At 40.5% G+C, this 24,431-nt stretch overlaps 1 protein-coding gene across 1 annotated transcript in view; it reads left to right on the top strand.

The window, feature by feature from the left end:
- TFCP2L1 (transcription factor CP2 like 1) overlaps positions 1-23,049 on the top strand; it is a 34,505-nt gene extending 11,456 nt beyond the window's left edge. The window contains exons 3-15 of the mRNA XM_067298580.1: positions 8,193-8,269; positions 9,865-9,970; positions 10,238-10,344; positions 10,911-11,063; positions 12,199-12,309; positions 14,052-14,143; positions 15,776-15,824; positions 15,922-16,015; positions 16,897-16,987; positions 17,680-17,780; positions 19,662-19,804; positions 21,884-21,935; positions 22,364-23,049. Coding sequence (XP_067154681.1) covers positions 8,193-8,269; positions 9,865-9,970; positions 10,238-10,344; positions 10,911-11,063; positions 12,199-12,309; positions 14,052-14,143; positions 15,776-15,824; positions 15,922-16,015; positions 16,897-16,987; positions 17,680-17,780; positions 19,662-19,804; positions 21,884-21,935; positions 22,364-22,401 — 1,214 coding nt within the window. The 3' untranslated portion in view covers positions 22,402-23,049. The remainder of the gene's footprint in view (positions 1-8,192; positions 8,270-9,864; positions 9,971-10,237; positions 10,345-10,910; positions 11,064-12,198; positions 12,310-14,051; positions 14,144-15,775; positions 15,825-15,921; positions 16,016-16,896; positions 16,988-17,679; positions 17,781-19,661; positions 19,805-21,883; positions 21,936-22,363) is intronic.
- Positions 23,050-24,431: the final 1,382 nt, after the last annotated feature.

Below are 24,431 nucleotides of genomic sequence, written 5' to 3'. Positions count from 1 at the left end.
AATCTAGAATCTCAGCTGTCTTTTAACCAAGAGGCTGTTTTCTATTTTTTCTGTAATCACTTCTTTACTTCTGTTGCTAGCATCTGGATGAAATTCAAATGGAAATGTGAATTTCCATTTGATTGTCTACCCTGTACACAACTCCCACTGGAAGCCCCTAGACTGCATTTTGTTCTCCTGCTTCCATAAATCTTCAATATCCATAAAGGAAGGAAGTGTAAGGAAGCTCAGAAGTTGCCCTGAGTGTAGGGAGAAGTAAGAAATATTGGTAAGGTTTTTTCCTAATACTTTATGCCACTTTTTTACCTTCCCCATTTCTGTATCTACTTTAAAATGTCTGTAATTTTATTAGTAAATTTTTTGCCTATGTTTCTGCAACATTTGATGTCTGTATCAATGTACTCATCAGTCTGAGAGGATATGGATATTTTCCAATTAGCTCTTCCTAACTTGCGGTGTCCTAAAGACCGCATTTTAGGTAGCAATAAGAAACTTGGAAAATACTGCATTCTGACATGATTAGCTGTTTTTATAGGAGTAATGTATGATATCTTGCCTGCAAAGACCCTGGAAAAGGCCCCTTTCTTTTGCTTTTCCTCTTACCATGCATTTATTACGTGTTCCTGAAACTAGACAGCAAATGTTTGAGCAGTGAGATTCCTCTAGTCCTAGCTTGGTGTCACATTTGTGACATGTGTCAAAGGTACAGTGTGGTTTGATGGGAAAACTGTCAGTCACATCTCCTCACCCACTGTGTAGTAGGCACTGACTTGTGTTCTTTGTTTTGGGCCTTCTTAGCCAAATGAAGCGCCTTGGTGCTGGGTGTTTCATCAGAATAGAGATGCTCTGGGGCAAGACCACATCACTGCTGGTTTTCAAGCAGTTTAGCTCTCAGGAGAAAAAAGTGTAATTCTTTTGAAAAAGAAACCCAGCAACTCTGCTCCTTCTGTAACGCTGCTTGAGCTTTTTACCACACCTCTGTGTCAGAGGTCTGAGTACTGATCAGATGGTGAGAAAGGTTTTTGAGCAACATGAATTTTACAAATTCCATGCGTCTCTGATTGGACTCCCTCAGATGATTGGCATAATGGGCTAGTAGGTCAGAGGAAGGAGGACCTTACTTTCCCCCTAGGCCTCAGTATTGCTTAGGTCTTAACTTGGAGAAGCACAGCAGCCTGCATGTCAGGTAGCATGCAGACTTCATAAGGCTATCCCTGCCTTGGATGAAATTAGCTGAGCAGCCAGATACAGGAGTGGGACTTTCTTTCTCCTGGTTTATCACTGCAAAAATTTGGTGGAGGAACCTGAGGGCAATTGAAGGAGCTTCTGACGGAGTCAGGAATAGTACTGGGCTCTTCTGCATCCCCTCTTCAGCACCCTCAGCCAAGGACCATTCTTTTCAGTTATCTGCAACTCAAGTAAATATTACACACAAAGTTACTCTGGCAGAGCTATAAAACTTGTTGTCCAAATTGACTCAGAACAGGCTGAAACTAGAAAGAGCTGGTATTTTTTACTTACACGGAGGGGGCTGAGATATTCTGAGCTGGACAGACATGAGCCAGATAGTCCCGGGTATTTCAAGTGCATGCTGTAGAAGTGGAAATACAGGAAGAAGTTATTTTCACAGGGTAGATATGCTTTCAGCTTTCCATCAGAACTCCATCATTCCTTTGCCGATGAATTTGTACTAAAAGTCAAAACCTGTACCACACTGGGGGGAAATGTATGCAAGAGAAGACCAAGTGCACACGGTGAACTTAGCAACTGAAAGCATTTCTATGTCTGCTGGCTGGTTTTGAGTCCATAATTCAAAGTTAGACTGTAGTCTTGAAGGAATTAAATATACGGCCCTCTCTCTTTTGAGTGGAAATTACTGTAAATGAGGAATGTTTCTGTTAATGCCTGTTAGCTCTGAAGTGTCACCACTGTAAAATGGACTATCTTCAAAAGTCTGTGAAGACAAGGGCTCAGCCAAATGTTCATATAGTAAATGAGCTGAGCTTTTCCTCCAGTGAACTTGGCTCCTAGGCATGCATTTGTCTTTCCCACAAGAAAGAGGCAGAGGAAGAGAAAGAAGGAGACAACCCCTCCCCAGAGATGGGGGTGGATTGTAAAAGGAGGAGAAATATTGGAAGAGACATGATGACAGTGTGGCTCTATAGTGTGGGTGTAGAATTAGCAGAATAGTAGTTGAATTAGTCTTGTACATTCCTGCAGTCTTCCTACCCTGGTGGTAATGGCAAGTAGGGCAGATAGGGAATTTTCTGTGGCTTCGGTATTGGATTTTAATGGGTACCTAAGCATAGTGGAGCCAAAGTAGCTTTGCTGCAAAGGGAAACAGGATGGAGTTAAGTGTAGGAATGGGTCGGATTGCAAATACTAAAGGAAAGCATGTTTAAACTGTGGTACTTACTGCCATAGTATAAGCAAGTTCAGGAGTTCATACAAAAAAGGAGTTTGTGTCCATTGGTCGTGACTGTGCAGCTTGGTATGGGTACAGCCTAAAGATTTCCTAAACACTTGAATACCAGAAACTAGGAGGTTATGGCCAAGAAAGGGCTCACTGTAGTCACCCCATGTTTCTTCCACTCCATCCCTAAACCCTTAAAAAACAGCTGCTGTTGAAGATGAGATATGGGGCAAGATGGACAAATGATCTGGTATGTCAGGATGACTCTTATGTTTGTTTTGCATTTCCTGCCCCGCAGTTTGGGCTTTGCAGGATTTCCATGCTCCTAGCACAGCGGGAACTTTCAGGGTGGCCTATTGTGTAGCTGGTGAATTCATAATATCCATTGGATAAACATCTCCTACTGCATCTTGTCAAATGAGGCTGCAGTGGGCAACTGCAGAATGGCCAGGAAGGGAGGATTCTGCCCTTGCTACTTGTCCTGCAGAGTGTCCGTGTATGAGCTACCTCGGCAAGTCTTGTGATAGGTTTTATTTTTGCTTTTTTCTGGCTAAAAAGGTGTGGACAATCAAGCATGCAAGATCAGATGCCAGTTCTGTCACTCTTGCCTGTTTACATGGTGGTTTCATCAATCTTTCTTGTCAGAAAAATCTTTCTGTGTGCTTGATGCCCTGAATGGTTGCATTTGACTGTTTGAAAGGTGATCCTCCTGTCTGTTAGGTGTGCTTGGGTCCTTTATTTCCCTCCCCCCTCCTTTTGCGTGCTGCATTCAGCTGTCAACATTCTTTTGCCTTTATCTCTGCACTATTTAGGATGTCCATATAAAGTTGCTAAATGGAATTTTTATTGGTCAGCTTAGCTTAATAATCAAACAGTTTCCAGGCTGGTTCTGTCTAGCGCTGTGTGGATCCCTTCTGAGAAAGAGGACCCTCAGTTTTTTTTTTTTTTTCTATCCACTGCAATTTTTTAGTATGAGATTGGGGTTTAATTGCTGGAAAGGCAAGCCAGCTACTTGGCTAGATCAAGTAAGGCCTTAGTCATTGGTGTATTGATTTGGAACATCAATATCCTAATTAGAGATTAGCATATTGTATCAATGTATTGTGTAAAAGGCCACATAGTGTATGGCATAAGTCGCCCTTGAAATGTAACACCACAACAAAAAAGAAAGCTGGTTATTGTGGTTGTGTAATAAATAGTCTTTGAACAAAATGTAACTTAGACTTTAAAATAATGATAATCTTTTAAAATCAGAAGTTGCCCAGAATTACTGATCGTTGACTGAGTTCCAGCAATGGAAATTAGGTAAATTGTTATGACTTGTACCTTTTGAGCATGTGAAAGTATTCTTTTGTTGAACTAAATTATTTGCCATCTGTAGCAAATTGCTGGCTTTTGTTTCTTTTGTCCCAAAACTAACAAGTGGCCATACGTGCATTTAATGTGCATTAATTGCCAAAAACAATAAAAGTTTAAAAAGTAAACAGTCTATAAATCCTCTTCAAGATAGATGCAATTGCTTTATGAATCACCAAGCAGGAACTCTGTGGACCTGGGTGGTTACTATTTTGCTGGATACTACTCTTGTTTGTAAAGCAGAGTTGCTGAAACTCTGGCCTAAGAGGTGATTGCATAAATTTGCTGTTGCTCAGGGACTGTCTTTTCAAAATACAAATTACAGTGTATCTTTACCCACCCAGGTTTTTATTGGTGCCCCTGAAGCTTTTGGTGAAGCTGGGAGACAAATTGTATCTCAGGAATTTAATGTGGTTATCCAAATATTTATTACCATTCTGTTCCTGCTGGAGGTAGGGAAGAAGGGTTGTGGCAAGTTCTGTGTAAGGGGAACACCGGGTCAAACAGGCAGGCAGGACAAGATTCTGCTTTCGCCTTAGCTATGTTGGGGATTTGCTTGCAAAATGTCCTCTTTATTTCAGGTAGTGATAAAGAGGCTGATACCAGGCTTTAGGTACCCTTGTATGTATGCGTCCAATATTATAACATGACCTGAAACCAAGTGGGTCACCAAGTTTGGGACTATCTTGAACCCTTGTTGCTGCTGGTGGTGCAGCTATAGCAGTTGCTGACAGCATGGAAGAAAAGGCTTTCAGCTGGCCTTTAATGCTGTGTTTAAGACTAATGCTGAGCAATGTTGAATAGTGTCCTGGTAAAAGGGACTGCTGTGAAACTGCCACTGCTGCTCCCATCGCCACAGATGTTTTCTTTGGGGTCTTCCTGCTAGGAGCTCTACTAGTCAGACCAAATCCCAGTGGACGTTAAGCCCTTGTCAGCGGGGGACTAGCCCATGCCCTGGTCAAAGTCAGACTGTTTGCTCAAATCATTGCAATAAGCCTCAGCATCAGTACCCTCTGTCTCCGTCTTCAGCTTTGCCACCAAGCTTCAACTTGGAAATATTTAGTAAAATCTGTATTAATGAAGGTGACAGATGGAAAAACTTTTTATAGGGGAACTCTTATTTTTCAGCTGTATATTTTGGGCTTAACCAGTTGCAGTCTGTCCTGGGAACTGGGAGCAGGGTTTGTTTTAGTTACACTTTTGCAACTACATTTCTTTGCGGATTTAAATACGTGATTAACAGAACGATCTGTTACTGATCTAGTTTGCGCAGAAGATTGTCAATGTCTGCCTGTTAGTTCTGGAGTCAGTGATGCAGAGTTCATAGATGATCTGTATATCAGAGCCTTTAGTGGCTTCTTAGCTCTCCTTGAAGTTAATGAGAGTTCAGCTTTCTTCAGACTAGGTCACTGTTTTTTCCCTTGTTTTAGAAAGGGGTCTTGTTCTCCAGCATCCAAGTACTGATTCTTTGGGGTTATTTTCTGCAGTTTTTATAATTACGAGGTTGGCATTGTCATTCACCATTTCAGGAGCTTCGCAGTTGGTGATGGTGGAAAACATATGGTAAACAAGGTTTGGGAGGTATTTTCCAAGAAAAATCGTAACCCAAACAGCTTAGTACCATAAAAGCACAAATATCTGAACCCTGTCCCTGTTCATGCTACAGCAATGAATTATGAAGTAACATTAGCCATGGGGCAGTGAATTTGCTGGAAGAAGTTGTACAGAGGAGAATTTTTAAAATACAATACTGAAACTTTGTGCACGAAAAAATGGTGAGGAATTAGGACCAAATTCTCCTCACTCACAAAGTTCCTTGGAAAGAGAAATAAACTGCTTATTTATGAAGTTTTCCTGGGAACAGTCTTATTTTGATTACTATTCTGCGTGGGAATTGGCATTAAACATTCAGAGGTAAAGGGGAAGCAGTTATCATAAAATACCATATTGAATAAGGTTTTTCATGGTGTAAACTAAGGCTTACATCAGATGACCTATATATCTTTCATCAAAGCATTTTATTTCCTCTTTGGCTTTCCATTTAATATTAACTCTGTCTCTACAACAGTTTCTTTTTTACCAATGGGCAGAATCTGTTTCTAACTTAATCCAAGCCAAAATACTACAGTCAGGATGCGATGTGTGGTGCCCATTGTCTGCATGTTACGTTGTTGTTCCTGTCCCGTGCGCATGGTAGGAAGGTATGTGCTGCAGAGTTTCCTAGTGCTTGATTTTATTTTGAAGGTGCCAGTGTTCTTATGCCCATTATTTTCTTTTGTCTCATAGGAACTACAAATAAGCAAATCAGGATGCCCAAAAAGTAGGAGTATGAAAGAGCAGAAAGGTGTCCCAACAAACTGTTAAGCCCCGAGATATTTGCTGAATGACTGCAAGTGCTTGTGCCTCTACCATTGCCTTACTCTTTAGCATTGGGCATGTCACAAAACTTCTCTTGTCGTCCCCGTTTCCCCATTTGAGTACTGGCATACATGTATTCTACTACCTCTTGGAAGCTCATGGTCTCAAATCCTAAATTATTTTTCTGTAATGATTATTTAGCCTGCTATTTGCTTGGGAAAGATCTGTAAGTGCAAGAGATGCTTGGCTGGATACATTTATTTGACGCAATGAACTGTATCACTCTATGTTGCTGGTGAAATCTATCTCCAACCTGAGCCATTGAAGCAGCCAAGTACTTCAAATGGCTTTGCCAAAATCTGCTTCAATCTGAACATTGAATTATCAGTTATAAACAACATAGATAACTATGACCAATTTTGTGAACCTGATCATGGTCTTTTCTACACTAATACAACAGTATTGATTATGTGAGGAGATAAGTACATCTCTCAAAATTGCTGAGTGAGTAATATTAACCTGGATCAGCAGAAATATTAGAGTGTCCCTTGAGTTAAAGTGTGGAGGACCTCAATTTCAGAACTGTGTTTTACAAAATCCACTTCTGTGGACACTGTTTTTATTTTGGTTTATTATTATGCAAAGAAATGGGTTAAGATCTATGCATATTTCAAGTGCTAAAGTTGATACTTCATATGGTTCCTTCTCCCCTCTCCCCAAGCCTGTAAGCCAGTTGCTGAATTCAAGGGTCATTTCCTGTTTGCAGAGCTCCTACTGACATCAGAAGGAGTGTTGTGCAAACATTTGAGGCTTCAATATGGTCCCCCTTGTCCTTTTTTCCCCCCAGCCAGCTGAATAAGCACAATTATCCCTGTGCTCTAGTGATATAGTCTGTACTCACATGGGTGACCGGAAGAGCTGGGATTTCCAAGGGGAAATCTGATTGAAATGCAGTGCCCTTCTGACACATCTGCTGTCACAAGTCTTCTGTTTCACGATCCAGATCCAGAAATGTAGCATTTTTTTGTCTGTGCTGGTAGCAACTGCTTAGAGGGAGATACATCTGCTTTGCAGTTTTCTGCCAGGCCAGTTCTGAGGAGATACTGGTTGAGCCAGAAAATCCAAACTGATCTCCCTTTTGGTGCCTGCCTTGTTTTACCTGTACATTTTTTCAGTAAAAGGGGGAGGCAAGATGAACTAGAAAAACTAGCTATGAGGTATACGTATATTCCATTAATCATAATGTTCCTGTCCTGCCTCTGTACCAGCTGTAGGTTTATTTTACAGAGCTGGTCCTATACAACAAGCTTTTGTGCTGTCTTAGCCATTTGTGCATAAAGTATTGGGACCATAAGTCTTCTTTGTCTACTGTCAGCCTTGGATGGAGATGTTATTTCATAAAACAATTATTTAAATTCTAATGAACTAGCTAAATTCTTTATACAGATGGTGGTGGTGGGGTGTTTGAGTCTGAATCCCTCCCGATAGCAGGAAGCGATCCTTGTGCATATTGTAATATCCGTTGCTGGTTCTACACTAGAGTCTGAAGTAATATTTGTGTACTGGAAGGCCACGTTCAAGGTCTTATGGAACATATCTTTTTTTTCGGTTCACCCCCAAACCTTACTGACCTGGCTGCTCCCTGAAGAAGGTGAGATCTGGCCTAAATTGCTCTTCTTGACAGAGTAGTGCCTAAACCTTCATGCCAGGAGCTCTTCACACAGCCTTAGCTTAAGTATAAGGGATAGACAAAGGAAGTGCTGTTACAGCCATTTGACACGGGGGAACAAAGGCCTAGAAAACCTTGGTGACTTTCTGAAAGATGACCAGACCTCTGTAGCACAGACTATGATCAATGAGTGCTTTTAGCAGCCAAAAGACGAACCTTGTCCTCAGATTTCTGATGTGTTTAGTGCCTACTCAATGACTGGGACAAACGCATTATGTTATCAAAAATGAGCTTTCCCTGATCAAACGTATACTTTATTAGCCACATAAATGCCAGCATGACTCTCTCATTGCTACAACATATTAAACACCTTGGAAATGTTTCCTTAAACTCTAGGTCAGTCTTATGAAATCCGTCTACTTGAGAATAGGAAATTGGGAGAGTTTCAAGATTTAAACACAAAATATGTAAAGGTAAGGAGAAATATAGATTTCTTTTCTTCCTGCTACTACATACAGCCTCTAATGAAGGGCCTGACCTTGCTCACACTGAGACAATGGAAAATAGTTTGCCATTGTTTTTAATGGGAGCAGGGCTGATGGAATTACTTCTGAGTGCTAGAGTTTCATGGGACTGCAGTTTGGCTTTACAGGGCTTCAGGGGAACCTTTATTTTCATTGTGATCATGACCCCAGAGTTTCACTGTGAATATTGGGTTCAGGGGAATCCCAAAGTTCAAAGATGAACGTGGTCAAAAATACTGAGAGACAGGCTTGTCTCCCTTCTTAACCCAAGCAACACGTCTGTGTTGAGGTACATATCACAAGGAGGACCCTGGTGTTTACATCATTCTGCCACGCAGATTCTGCATAGCTCCAGTTTACTTTGGTAATGGATTTAATTCTGAACATACCGAACATGGTCCTGAGTTCTTGGTTGTTTGGTTCTGGGGATAGTCTTTTTTCCAAAACAGTTCAAATTCAAAACTTGGATCCAGATCTTGGTTCTGGATCCAACCTTCAAGCCTTCCTCTCCCAAATTCTTGGCTGTTCTGCCTCAGGATATCTTTTGAGAAGTGGGGACTAATTGCAAAATTTGGATTCCAATCTGGATTTCAAATGTTTTCCAAGTTCAGGCAGTTCCACATCTGTCTTTTGACCCATTTCAGGGAGCATGTGGATTTGGATTCCAATTTTGCAGGTGTTCCCACTGTGGCTTGCTTGCTTCTTGGAGCTAGGGTTTGATTTGGGCCTTTCTCAGGTTCATTGGCAAAAATTGCTCACTCTCATTTGGTATGGAAGTCCCCAGTAGGAGCATGGACTTCAGAAACTGGGAGCTGAGGGGTCATTAATACTAGCGTAGCACTCGGAATATACAAAAGCATATATTAGTGTTACTTTTTGACTTTGTCTGCGCTGGGGATTGCCCTTATTCCAACCTTTTGTTGCCAGTTATTGATATGGCTGAACCTTTGCAGGCCCCAGAAGCTTTCCTGTTCTTTGCTCATTTATCTACACTGGGTCAAATCCAACATCAATGACTGGCCATTAATGGCTGGAATCAAGTTTAATTCCCACTGACAAGGTGTCTGGGCATGTCAGCTCCATCGGTGCAGAGATGAGCTGGCTTTCACATTTGTTAATCAGAGTAGGAAAAACTGGGGCTGGGGCATGGTACAGACACATTAAATATACCCTGCATGTGAACCAACGTGGGTGTGGAAGCAGTATAGTAATGTTCACATGGTGTGAAACCTAAGATAAAGTGGACATAGCTATAGTGCTTCCAGATCGAATCCCAGAAAATTGTACAGGGCTGTGTTGTGCAGTATAGACATGCCCTGTGAGGGGAAAGGAGTGTTCCTCTCTCACTCAGTGGTCCCTTAGGAATTTGACAAACATGATGATGGGTCTTTTAGGGGGACCCTCTGCTCTCCTCGTGCATGGGGATGAGAAACATGTAGGAGGAACAGATCAACTTCCTTTTGCTTCTACGCTGGAAAACCAAAGTCATCTTGAGAGAAGGGCCTCTGGATCACTTTGTTGATCTTGCTATCTTCTTTTAACAGAGCATAATTCGTGTAGTTTTCCACGATCGACGCCTGCAGTACACAGAACATCAGCAACTAGAGGGCTGGAGGTGGAGTCGACCTGGGGACCGCATCCTTGATATAGGTGAGAATATTTCATTATGGTTCCTGTGCAGTGTTTGGAAGCCAGGTGCTGAATGTTGTGTGGTGTGTGTGCATGTGTGGGTACTTTATACCTTGCTTTCTTAGGAAACCTGTATGTCTTTGGGTGGGAAGGAGATCGTAGCAGCATAGGTCCCAAATAGATGTATCATTGGTGGCTTGGCTTTTCACATGCATCTTGTAATTGTATGAAAATGCTTTCTTTTCTTCAATTTAATATTTTTAAAATTTTAGGGGTTTTCTTCTACAGATATTCCACTGTCAGTTGGTATCTTGGATCCCAGGGCCAGCCCAACCCAGTTGAACACTGTTGAGTTTCTGTGGGATCCATCAAAGAGAGCCTCGGCATTCATTCAGGTAAGAAATAAGTTATATTCTTGCAGTAAATACAATAGTGAGATATCTTACAGAGACCTGGAAACTTGAAGTAGACAGGACAGGAGGGAGAAAGGTGATAAACTCAAGTGACAAGCATGTGTAACTAGTTTATAGTGTACTTGCTAAGCCAGCCTAGCTTTGGGGAAAGGTCCATTATCATAGGTAGGGAAAATCTGTGTTTAAAACACTGGTACTGCTTTCTAAGCATGGGCTTTATCTGGGGGAAGCTCTTCACAACCTGTTAGTTTTGCTCGCTTTCCTTTCTCATGAGTATTTCTAAACCCAAATACCAAGTATCTGTTTTTAATGCATGTGTGGGATTTAGTTAAATCAAAGGATGCTTTTCTCACTGGGCTCCTTGTTCTTCTAAGTGTTTTGTCCTGAGGAACAGAAGTGAAAACATTTTCAGCTCTTCTGCCTTTTTAGTCTCTAGGGAGGAGCCTAAACCTCATGTTCTGGTAGTCTGTAAGTTCAAGGAGTCTAAAATTTAGATTTGTGCAGCTTCAGACTGTCTCCAGAGATAAGCACAGCTTTTGTTTTGCCAGGTACATTGTATCAGCACAGAATTTACTCCACGGAAACATGGAGGAGAGAAAGGGGTGCCCTTCCGGGTGCAAATCGACACCTTTAAACAGAATGAAAATGGTGAATACACAGAACACTTGCATTCTGCAAGCTGCCAGATCAAAGTGTTCAAGGTATGAGGTAGTTTTGGCTTTGTCATCAACAAGATTATGACACGGGAACATGGACAGTTTTTAAAATGTTTGTAGGCATGATGCAAACTGTGGTGTAAAAGAACAAAGACTTTTAAGTGGATATGCTTAAAATCTTAAACAGGACTCTTAAAGCAATGTAAGCTCTAAACTGCACAGCAAATCTAGTTAAATTCAATTGACACAAGTGCCACACTCAGACTGATGCCAGTCCGTTGTGCCTTGAACACTATAAAAATACTGAGATCTGGGTTGTGTGGATGTCTTAAATCAAAACAAAGCAAAAATATCCCCAAACTGCTACTGGTTGGGGTGAAAACCCATCTGAGAGTCCTCTGCACAAAACAGATTTCTGTGGAATATGGAAGAGTAGTCTCCAGAAAGCATTGCCCTTCACTTGTTTGTGCCCTGAAGATGATGAGTATTACAAACCATACAAAATATAACCCAGTTTCTCAGGAATATAGAGGCTATTGTTTTAAGGCATTTTGAGCCAACATACCACCCTGGTAGTATTTGAGGTAACTACTGTGTTTCAGTGCTCCCAGGCAATCAATATAGAATGGGAATCTCCAGTTTCTTTGATTGAATCCTCCAGGGACAGTGAGAGCATGGCTTCGAGACCTCAAAATCTCTGCTTGATGCAGCAGAGTTCCCCTCCATGCTACATGGTGGATAGAAAAATGCTAATGTTCATTCCTGAAACTCCTAATCTTATAGCCACTTAAGTTTTTCATAGGCCTATTTTCTCAAAGGATATTCTGCTTCAGTTTTGCTCTTATGACCAGTGTCTTTCCTGTTCCTGGAAAGATGGTACAAATCTCAGTTGAAGTGCATACCTCATGGGACGTATGGTCTGAAATAGTTTGTCAAACCACAGGACTATGGTCAGCCTATTTTGGAATTGCAGCAATCATTAATAAGGGGTAGTTACAGAAACAGTAGAGATGTTTGACTGAATTTTTGTCTGCAAAATACAGATCTGATCTCACTCCATATGTAGAGTCCCCATAAATCTTAAGGAAACTTTTGCGAACACATTAGAAAAAATTTGTTGGCCTCAGTCTTCAAACTTGTCATACTTGGCATAAGGGAAAGCTTGTGCTTGTGCTTATAGCCTAAAGGAGCAGACAGAAAACAGAAGACTGACAGGGAAAAAATGGAGAAGAAGACCACCCAAGAGAAGGAGAAGTATCAGCCTTCCTATGAGACAACCATTCTCACAGAGGTAAAATGTTTTAAACACATGTTGTAGTACTTCAGTATATTGGGAAATGGATTTCAGAGGAAATGCATTCTGACGGATGCTTGGAGATTGTCTTGTGGAGACTCTTATACCAAGAGCTGACTGAAATTGAGAGCTGAGTGAAATTATAAAATGTCTCACTGTTTGCATTTATAAAAGATGCCAAACTCTCTAATGTTTCAGGGCATAAACCAACCATTAACAGCCTCGGTTCAAAAGAAACTTTTTCTCTCTCTTCTGCCACACTCCTGAGCACTTGTTGTGGTACTTAGATACCAGTTGTATGAGGTATTTTCTTCAGAACTGTCTGGCACAAGCTTGTGTTGGAGATGGGACACTTGAACAGATGAACAGGCAGTCTTATTAAATTAGGAGTGTCTGTTTTTCTGTGAATGTGCCTTTGAGGCTACTACAACATGCTTGATCTCAGATTCATCTGACTTATACTCTAGGAATATCTTGAATATCTTGTATTGTGAATGTGAATATCCTTTGATATTGAGATGTGTGTGTTTCTAGTCCCCCCACCCCTATATACTCATTACTAAGATGTATGCATAAACTCACCATGCGTTGCAGAATTGCTAAGCAAAGGAACTCAAAACAATACTTTAAAAGTGCTGTTCCATATCCCTACATGAATGTTCTGTAGTTTGATTTATTTCTTGTCTTTTTGAAGTGGCCTGCTGGACTTCTAAAAATGAGGGTTTTTTCTTGATTTAAACAAACTTCCTTTTTGTGATATGCAGCCCCTCTCACCCAGTTTTCCTCAAGTTGCCAGGAGTGACCAGCATGTCTTCTAATTCAACATGGTGGTTGTTAATGAGGCTCTTGTGTACACATACCTAATTCTACTGAGTTGGCAGATCCTGAGCTCTTACTATTAGCTCTGATGCACTTTGACATATTGCACAGGGAAGTGTGGGTTGCTAAAGAGTTAAATATTTGCTAGCGCTGTATTTGTGGAGATGATAAAACTCCAAAGCTACAGCTTGTCTCCTTTTTATCATTGCAAAAAAGTATACTACAGAGTGTTTTCTTGAGATCTTGATGGGGGGGGAGTTCCACGGGGTTAGATTTCTTCTACTGATTACAGTGGTATAAATCCAGAACAGAGTTACCAATTTTAGCTGAGTTACTCTGGCTTTACACTACTGTAATGGAGTATAGAGTTTGACCTGTATTCGTGAAGGTTTTTAGTAGCTTTGTGTTTGTCTATCTTAAATTTTCCCTGTGTAATACCCATTTATAACTCAAGCTCTTTGCCTAATAGCCAGAGATTTTAACAGACTGGCCCAAATTCTACTCTTTCACTGGTATAAACCTGAAGCAATGCCACTGGAGTGTATTTGTCACTCTTGTCTGGATTTAATTAGGGATTTATAATTGAGACCACGGGTATTTCTGTGTCATTGCTGCCTTCAGTCTGAGTTGACTTACTGGCGTTGCTCTGACTTACAGCTGTGCACACTTTGGCCCAGTGTTATTTGGGGACAGGCTTTGTGAAATGGGAGAAATGTGGAATGCACAACTGGAATCAATCTGGCCCCCTGACAGCCTGCTTGGAGTGGATTGTAGAAAATCCATGGCCCGTCTTCTCCTCCCAGCAGGAGTGATGAGCTGAAGTTAGTGGCGTGGCAACAGCAAAAATGTGGTATGAAAGGAGAATCAAATCCTTTATTTTCGGCCTTATGAAAGTGACCCTGCTGCCTTTCTTCCAACAGTGCTCTCCCTGGCCAGATGTGCCTTATCAAATGAACAATGCTCCATCTCCAAGCTACAACAGTTCTCCAAACAGCTTCAACCTTGGAGATGGGTATGTAACAAATAAATGCTTTATCCTTCCTGTTGATATGGTAGCCTTTGTGTGCATCTGTGTTTTATGTGTCCATGTGTTTTATACCCTGCAAAAGGTCAAGGACCGTTTTAGCCTGACCTCTCAGCACCCTTTCTAGAAAGGGAAAAATATTTCCCACAAAAACTTCAAGACCTTCCAGCCAGGAATTCCCTGTAATGTAGAGTACTGTTTATATATCCACTGCTTATGTGGGTGGCTGGGAAGAGAGCATCAGAGGACCACTAGGGCAATTCCTCTCATGAATTTCTTCTCTTACTGTTCTGTGTGGGTCAGGGAACACACCAGACCCTGTTTCTGCAATTCCCAGTATCTTCTAAGAAGTGTGTTAGGCACCTTTTTCAGCATTTGGCACCTTTTCAGAGTTGGTATTTTTTATTTCCTTTCTATCTTGAGATGGTTTGTGACAGTGTGCTGAATTCTGAGTTGAACAGGCTTTAAAGAAATTTTATCTGGAGCAAAACAGCCTGAACTCTAAGAAGCCATTCTAGAATGAAGGATAAAGAGAAGGCATGTTTAATCCATTCATACTGCCATCATAAAGAAGCAATTTAAGTGGTCCTGAAACATCAAGATATAGTTGACTGCTGTAATACGTATCAAGGTCACTTGGTAACTTTTGAGTACTCTCTGCAACATATTTTCCCCTTAGAATTTGGCATAGGCCTTTCCTTTCCTCCTCTAGAACTCTACAGCCTTGTCAGCTTCCTGCACAGCTCATTAACTAATTGATAGAAGAGAACTTTTATTTCCCTAGAAGTCCATGAGAGCGCTCTCTGCTCTTGACTCTAGATAGTGGGTTTTCTGGACTGCAGGTGTTTTTAATGGAGGTGTAGTGAAGCTGTCTATCACAAGAATAGGTAGGTAGAGAAGGAGAAATGGTTATATCACAAATTTTCAACAAATGACTTACACCTATAAATAAGGGACAAACACTGAAATGGCAAAAGGTGGTGTTAGCAGAGAGATCTGCTGAGCATTTTCTTCCAGAGGTAGATTATTAACTCTTGGGAAAAATTCTTGGCTTGTTAAAGTCCTGTCCATGTTGAGGATGGGTTTATTAGAAACATGTTTTGGTCTAATATAGTTTAACAGCAACTCACTGTGTTTAAATAACACCAGGTTTGTATTACAGGGTCCTTTCCTACTCAATTTTTGTGAAGAATCTTTATTAGACAATGGATTTAGTTAGGGGTTCTGTCGCTCGTAAAATGTTTGAGTTCAGCCATGTTGGCAGGTCAAAACTTCCTTGCTTAGATGGTGTAACATTAGTGAGTCACCTGTATGGAAAGCTTGAATGAGTTCAGGTAAACCCAGGTTTTCTCTCAGTGTTGAGTAAGACCTCAACTGAGCAACAAAAGGCTCAAATTGGAGTGGAGAGGGGGGATTTTGCTGTGATTTTTTTTTTTTTTTTTTTTTTTTTTTTGGCCCGGACTTTACACACATTTTTCTTAATCTGAGAGAGAAAAATGCCAAGGTGGTGTGAAACTTGTAACAGTTGAGTCAATTTGAGGAGGGAGAAGAGGATGGACAATGCAATGTAAAATATAAAATAATGTTTTTTCTCTTCCAACTTTATATAATTTTTTTTAGCAACAGTTCTCCAACCCACCAAGTGGAGCTCCTGCCTCCCAGCAATGATGTAAGTATATGAGATCATGTTAATGTGGTGCTTTTCTTTTTTTAGGACACTGGTGAACAGTTCATTTCAAGACCTTCTTATTCTTTTTGCAATGTAGCATCTCCTTCCTTCTGCTTCTATTCAAGATGCCCAGCAGTGGCTACATCGTAATAGGTTTTCTCCATTCTGTAGACTCTTCTCAAGTTTTTCGGGTGAGTTTAAACAGTCCGAATATTTTGTCTTATTCTGTTCTATGAGTACAGCTCATGCTTCCTATGAATAACATCTGCAGCTGGCCACTGTAGATGGGATTGTTGGTCTTATCCAGCATGATTTTCTTTTGTTTTTTAGGTTAGTTAGCATTTGCCAGAACAGATTGTGGAATCATAGAATAAATTAGGTTGGAAGGGTTCATTGAGTTCATTAGGTCCACCCCCCTGCTTGAAGCAAGTCCAATTAGATCAGGTTGCTCAGGGCTTTGTCCAGCTGAATTTTGAATATCTTCAAGGTTAGAGATTCCACAACCTCTCTGAGCAACCTCTTCAAATATTTAACTACCCTCATAGTAAAAAAGTTTCTCCTTATATCTAATCAGTATTTACCATGTTCCAACTTCCGTCTGCTGTCTCTCGTCCTGTCACTGTGAACCTTTGAGAAGAGTCTGGCTCCATCTTCACTATACCCTCCTATTAGGTAGTGGTAAACAGCAGTAAGATGGTAGAAGGGGGGAGGTGGCCAAGAACTTCAGACCTTTGAGGAGCCTGTCTCAGACTTCCAGTCTGCTTGCAAGGTGCTTAAATAACCTGGTGAATGTGGCAATTAGGGAAAATTGGACCATTTAGTTAAATACCTAGCTTTTATCTATGTTGGCTCGAATATCCTCCTGTGAACCACTGCTCTTCTGCTTGCTTCTAGCTATTTCACAATGATTGATTTGCAGTGTACATCTCTCTGAATTTGCAACATCTCTTGGCAAGTCTGTCTGATTTAGTTTTGTAGATTCTCTTCCCCCACCCAGCTCCTGCTGCCCATACACACAATTTGGAAGCTAAGATTTGCTTAACTTCTGAAAAAATACATTTTAAATATGTAGGTGCTGACTTACTGAAGATGTCTAAAGAAGATTTTGTTCAAATCTGTGGGCCTGCTGATGGAATTCGGCTCTTTAATGCAATCAAAGGAAGGTTTGTATTTCTTCCTTCCTTTTTTATTTATTTATTTATTTATTTTTTATTGTGGCAACATCCCCTGGTACCTTCAGTGTTAACCAAAGTTAATCCTTAAGCTTTAACATGTAGACCTCCTCTGTAATATTTCAAAATGGTCATCTTAGAGGCTTGAGTTCACAGTGAGGTTCAAATCCAAGAGCGGCTCAGAAATGCACCCAAACTCACACCTGAGTAAAAATTAAGCTGCATAATGTGGATCTCCAGTGGTTCATTTGCTACCAGCTGGTATCTTCTATCCACTTAATATGAGACACAACCTATGATACTCCGTTTTGGATTTCTGTCACAGGCAACCAAAAAACCTGGACCCTCAAATGACTCTCAGACTAACTTAGATGGCAATAACATCATAAGTTCTCCAGTTGGGCAGGATTCAAACCAATAAATGAAAGTATAGCGAACTTCTTGGCAAGTGCTGAATACTGTTTCTTCATATTTGATCCTGAAGAGATTAGGGTGCTCTGTGCTCTACCATCACCTCCCAGGAGGACTGTTGCTAGACCTCCTAAGACACCTTGTCGCCAGCTTTGAGACTATCCCTTAGCTAGTTATTTTTGCAAGGCCTGAATGATTCCATCTTTCAGTGTTTGGTTGCTTACTGGAACAATTTATTAAAGAACTCAACATTGTTTTCTAATAATCCATAGAAATGTAAGGCCCAAGATGACAATTTATGTCTGTCAAGAACCGGAGCAAAACAGGTCCCATCTTCACCAAAAACGAGAGAATGGAGACGGCGGTCTGTGTGGTAAGTTTTTAATACAGATATTGTTAAGCACTTGTCTGGTGAGAATGCTGCTTTGTGCCTGAGCTCCTGTGTGGGACACTTGGCATCCTGCATGTTTAAGGAGACCCAGTTTGTCCCATTTTTGACACTTTTAGGCTAGTTTCAGTGCTACTGATTCCAACTTGAATGCCATCAGCCTAGGGAAGAGACCCAGCTTGTTTGAACTGAAATGTAGTTGGAGAGGGAGGAAAGTCTTCAGTACAGGGTAGCTTGAAGGCTTGCTGGTCAAGTGTATGTAGGTACCTGCCAGTGTAATATTACAGAAAAGGACAGTGATTTCATTTCTCCCCCTCTTCCCAACCAGCCCTGTGCCTCTGGGAAGTCACTGATCTCCTGTAAGCCAGTTCTTAGCAGGCATGTGGCATTTTATGTTAATGCTACTTCTTTTTTGAAGTCATTGGGGCTGACCAAATCAGAGATGAATTTAGCTCACAGACTCCCTGGTTTGGAATTATTTTAGCCCAATCTGTATAGATTTCCTTTTGGAATTTGCAAAATCACTTTTGCTCTTGCTTTTAAGTTAGTTACTTCAGCTTGCAATGTCTTTTGAAGCATGAGGTGTGAAATATCTGGGTGTTTTATAGTGTAAGTATAAAAAAAATAGGCAAAAGATGTTCTTCACTTCTGAGGGTGACTTATGAAATACCATGTCCAGGGCATCTGTCAGATTTTGGAGCAGACTTGAGGCTGTCCCAGGTGGATAGTAAAGTTTCTACATTTGACATCTGAAAACATCATTGTTTAATCAGTTGCTCACACAATCAGTATGTCTTGTTAAAAACCCCATGAAGGCAGGTAGTCTGAGCCCAGGGGAGGCGCACATAGACAGTCAGCCCAGCAGCTGTAATGAAAGCTTGAAAGGCAAAACCCTTTTCCTCCTTAGAAAATGAAAAAAATATAGGTGGTTGGCATTGTAGTACACAGTTTAGTAACTCTGTGAATTAATTCAGGAAAGAAAACCAAACAGCATCTTTTAGTAAGAAAACATTTGAATTTGCATTTGAGAACGGGAGCTCTGTACATCTGATATCTTATATCTGAATTACAGTTATCTACAGAGTATCACAGCAAAGGCACTATCCTTTTCTTATAAGGACTATAGCATTAAAAACTACTATGACATCCACAATTTGTTTGTAGATTATAACTTGTTAGAAAATATTGTGGAAAATGGAAGGTAGTTAAGTTTTGGAGTGAGGTTCTAATTCCAAAAAGTTCAAAGCTTTTGCAGACTTGCAGCTCCTAACTATCTCTCAAAACCTTCTCCAGAAGTATGATAGAATGAGAATGAAAATTTTACATAGTTCCTGCACACTGAGTGTCAATCAGGCACAGCTTTTCCACCTCATTGTTTCTACCAGTTGGAACAGATTTAAAAATTAATAGTTATCCATAGTTATCCAGTACATTGTAGCTTTTAGTTTGTGCTTATGGGGTCTATGGTACAACAATATCTAATAAAATACTGCTTCAGGGTAATGTCATATCATGTGTCTTACTACTGAATGGCACCTATTTTAAAATGTCAAAATCAGAAAAAGTACCCAAGAATATTAACAAGCTTATAAGATAATTTTTTTTAGTGCCCCATGGTGTCATAAGTCCCTGTGGGACCTATTGTCCCTTTGGGCAAAACTGATGTGGGTTTTATTTTTCCTCTGCATCCAAATACTGGGTATTTTTGTTCCAGTCATCAAGCTGCATATTTGGGAGCTGCTTTGAAGGTACAAAGCATGTTTACCTGCTCTCCAGATTTGAACCTTGATGTTAAACCCATTTGGTTGTTTGATATTGAGCATCGTGGTGTTGTCTGTAATCGCTACTCTCTCCAACTTGTTGCAGTATATCATGCAATCTTCTTGGAAGAGCTGACCACCCTGGAATTAATTGAGAAGATTGCAAACTTGTACAGCATTTCTCCACAGCAGATAAATAGAATCTATCGGCAGGGACCCACAGGGATCCATGTATTAGTGAGCAATGAGGTAAGGGGGTTAAAGCAAACTCAGGATCTGATATGAGATATCAGAGCTGTAACAGCTCTTGTCTGATTTCTTGGAGTTAGAATGACCATTTAAATTATGGAATGAATCTTCAAGGATACTTGCAAGGTTACTGGTCCTAAAAAGTGAAAATAAATGCTTAGTGCAAATCATTCATGCATCCCGTTGATTTTGGTGTGATCTTGAGATCTTTGCTTTTTAAGAGAAGTTTTTAAAAATGACCAGTTTCCTTTTCATTTTGGTTGCTTAAACAAATCCTGAAGTGAAGATCTGAAGTGAGATCCTTTAAAGTTGAACAGAAGAATTTCCTGAAAAGGGCAAGTTTGAGAATCTGTAGGCAAGTAGTCTTAAATCTTGGCCAGTGATTACAGCCACTGGGTCAGAATGAGTGCTGCATAAGTGCATACAGTGATTTCATGGACCTCTGCTAGCTGTTTGTGTCCCATTACATGATGGTTTCATTTAGTCCATTCCATTAACTTGCAGGTTAATAGTGAGTTGCCCTTCTTCCTCTTTTTTTCCCTAAATGACTTACTCATTCATGCACCAGAATCACTTAAGGAGCTTCATTTGGAAGAAACATTGTTAAAACAAATGAAGCAGAGCATAGGTCTCAACTGGAGCCTAAACTGAAGGCTGTAATGCTTATTCCTAAAGTCTCCTTGCTATTTTGGCTTGATTAAATCTGAAACCTTAATACTTTACGGACATAAAGTGCTTGGAGGCAACTCTTGGTAGGGGAATTGCCTCAACCAGCCTGGGTGTAAGGGGGCTGTAAGTATTTATTTAAGTCAATTATTAACAGCATCTATTGCTTTATTTTTGTTTTTTCTTGTTCTAGTAGTATAGTGGCAAGAGTGAGGCACTGTATGAATGTACTTCATGCATCATTAGGCACAGGCACACAGACTGGCCAGTGAAGTTTGATTTGTGGGATGGGGGAGGGGTGGATGTTCAGCCGAGAAAGAGAGTAGGAAGATTAGTCTGAGGTGAAAAGGATGTTTGGTGTGAGAACTTACAGCTGGAAAATGCTCCACTTGAACAATGTTCAATAGCTAGGAGAAGGCTTTCACTTAAAGCCGGATTTTCTGGGCTCATCATGAAGGGTTCAGGTCACCTGCCTTCCAAAGTTAGGTGTCCATTGTCTGCTCCATCTGTAGGAGACACCTCCAGAGGGTAATTTACCTCCTCTGTCCCAGATAACTGCTCTAGGATGGGATGAAAGATGGACTACGGATGGTTTAAATGAGTAGTTCAGACTGGAGTGAGCTGAATCTCTTAACACCACCTCCTTAGTTAGGGGCCTCACCAGAACCTGCACCTGTTTTGAAAATCTAGTTGCTTCTCATGAATAACTAAAATAACTTTTGATGCTAATCTTACTTGCCATGATCTGGCTTGCCTCTCATAGGAGTTTCATTAAGATGCCTGTGCCTTGGTAAATACAAACAGGTAAATGATTCCTATAAGCACGTCAGAATGAACAGGTGGATGCTGCTGAGATGACTTCACAGGAACAGTATTCCTTTATTTAGCGAGGAGTCCATTTCTCAGTGCTGACCACCTCCAGATATTAACTCAGATGCTAATATAAACTCAAACGAGCTTTGTGCTTCAACTGAATGTGTGTGTGTATGTGTGTGTGTGTGTATTACCTGTGCTAGACTTCAGGAGATGAACTGTCTATGTCCAGCCTAAACTGGTACAGCTTCATTGAAGGCAATTAAGAGCATGATCTTTAATAGATCTAGCTGGAGTGGTGTAAGAACTCACAGGATCAAGACAAGCAAAGAGGATGGTAAAATGCTGAACAAGCCAGATCAGTTCCAAGGAAGCAATTAGATACAAGCTTCTCTTAAGCACATTAGCAGCTGCAAGGACCCTAATTAATCACTTGTGTACTTTAGTACTCTTATAGGCAAGGATACTGAGAACTGTGTAGGACTAGACACTAGTTGTTTGATAACTTTCCTTTAAAGTTTATACTGGTATTGAAAGTACTAAACTTGAACTAAATTGCTAAAAACATTTTGTGCTGACTTTTTTCCTTCTGCCACTCAGATGGTGCAAAACTTCCAAGATGAATCTTGTTTTGTTATCAGCACATTAAAAGGTATGTATTGCTGCTACTATTACATGCACTTCTAAAGATAATTTCACCTTTTTTACCAACTTTATTATAAACTCAGTGTTGGTATCCTAAAGAGATAAGTAATGTAATTTGGTGGCAGTCAATGGTGTTACACAAATTTGAGAGATTGATTTTTGCTTTCCTCTCAGTTACATTATTATAAAGCTTGCCTAATTCTCTTGGTGCCATTGATGTAAATGAGCAGAATATCTTCCAGTAAAATGCTAGAAGATGATAGTTTATATGTTGTATTTTTTATGCAAATGATTTGACTTAATGTTCAACATCACTTTCATGAATGGGTTGGGGAACAAGAGTGCAGACTATTGCAAGCTGCCTAAACCTGGACTTATACATCTGTGCTGTTTTCTAAAAGCAATGAAAAAATGCTTTGCCTTTCTTTGTTACAGCTGAAAGCAATGATGGCTACCACATCATTTTAAAATGACCGTGCTGCATAGAAAGACTTTAACAGCCTAAAATTTAGTGCCTCACTGAGATTGCTACAACCTAGACTGGAAACATGAAGAACCTTCTGGATAAAATGCTCTTATGACCTAAGAATTACCAAACCAGCTTAAGGAAAAAAATTGCTTTTACAGATATACATTTTTGGTTTTGTTTTTTTTGGAAGCTGGAGCTGAGAACATCCTCAAAGCTTGTACATGTTTCTTCCTCCCTCCCTTCCTCTCCAGACTTAAAAATTGTTGAGGTTTCTGCTTATTGCTTTGAAACATCTGATAATGAAAGATAAACAAAAACCAATTCTCTAGACCCCGCACGACTGGGTGAATTGATTTATTTACAGTTCTGAGTGCTCTCTTGCTTTCAACACACACCCCATTGCTGATGAACATAGGCTCCCTGGGGCTCCTCTTTTACTCTTTTGAGATGGAGGGCTTGGGGATAAATCCAAGAGCAGATTAGGCAATGTGGAAGTTGGATTTGGTGCCCAGTCCCCACCCAAAATGTTGACCCTGGAAGCCCATACTTAGGTGCTGCCTGCCTGTAGATGTGCTCAAACTTGATTATGTAAGGAGAGAATGTATGCCTGTACAACAGGATAATTTTGCAGGGTTCAAGGGAGGACAAACAACCTGAAGCAAGCAGTTCAGTACTGTACTTTAGCTTTAGAGTAGCCTCCTTGAATAGCATATATGAGGGTTTTCTGAGGAAATGTTTTGAACACTGAAAGCTATAGAGCTCGTGACAAATTCATGCTATGGATTTGTTCTACTATACAATGCATTAAGTAATTGCTGTTTTTGCTGTAACTGGCGATTAGGTTTTATGGTCTTAATGATTTTCTCCTGTTACTCACTAAAGTAAGTAGAAATAAGTTTTGATTGTGTTCAGGTAGTGGATAATCTTTAGTTGCTGCTTCTTACATTGTTGCTGTTTCACTCTTGACTCCTGTTTTAAATATCTACAACTACAATCAACTCCACCCTCCCTTGGTCTTTTGGGACGCCATCCAGGCTTCACTAAGCTGAAAAAGTGGCTTCTTCTGATGTCAGAGATGAACTGCATCACACCCTTCTTGCACAGATGAAGCCATTTCAATTTTGGCAGCTAATTAATAAGACTGTCTCCCAAAGTGAATGTCCATCTATCATGGAATTCTGCTACTTGAACATTTCAGTTTGCCCTGAATTGAGATGGAAAGCTGAAATATCAAAAATTTTCTTGGAAAGGAAGTTTTTCAAAAAAAAAAAAATCATTGGAAAATGCTGAACAAAATGTTCTAGCATTTCAGAATGGAAACATTTAATTAAATCTGTCTGACCCTTAAAACAGTATCAATTTGAGCTACTGTTGCAGACCTCAGAAATTACCCTTCAAATGCTTCGTGCTCCATGTCTCCCCTGGGGCTGAGCTCTCTGGCGGGACTACAGGTCCCATGATGCACTACAGTGGGTTAGTCAAAGAGGGAATGCGTCAGGAAAGTTGGAGGGGTGCCCCGGAGTCCAGCCTTCTGGGAAAGACGGGGACATGCAGCAGTTGAATTACAGCTCCCAACTGACACTGGAGGAATCTGACAGACACGGATTGATACTTGTCTGACAGAAATGAAATGTTTCAAGTTTTCCCCACAGAAATAAACAGCAAAATATTGAGGAAAATCAACCTTTTTTTCATTAAAAGCATCAAGTTTTGCGCAAAAACCCACCCACCCCCACCATTTTTTTTTTTACACCAAAAATAATGCTAGAATAGAAAAATTGTGTTACAATGGGAAAACCTCCAGCCAACTTGGCTAAAACTTTTGTGTAGCCAGAACCTTTATTTGCACGCTGATAGGGCTGCACGGACGTTGCCGTTCTCAACTGGCCTTTATGGTGCTTGCTTAGGAAGCTTAGGAACTTTTTAAATCTCAAGGCAAAATCATGGTAAAATGGGGAATAAATTCCAGCTTTACTTCAAGTAGGTGGCTACCTACATGCTGTTGTGTACCAGGTTAGTTTTGAAAGCCCACCT

The sequence above is a fragment of the Apteryx mantelli genome, chromosome 6, assembly GCF_036417845.1.
Source record: "Apteryx mantelli isolate bAptMan1 chromosome 6, bAptMan1.hap1, whole genome shotgun sequence".
Lineage (NCBI taxonomy): Eukaryota > Metazoa > Chordata > Aves > Apterygiformes > Apterygidae > Apteryx > Apteryx mantelli.
Note: the sequence above shows the minus strand (reverse complement) of the source record. Positions and strands in the feature narration are given on the sequence as shown.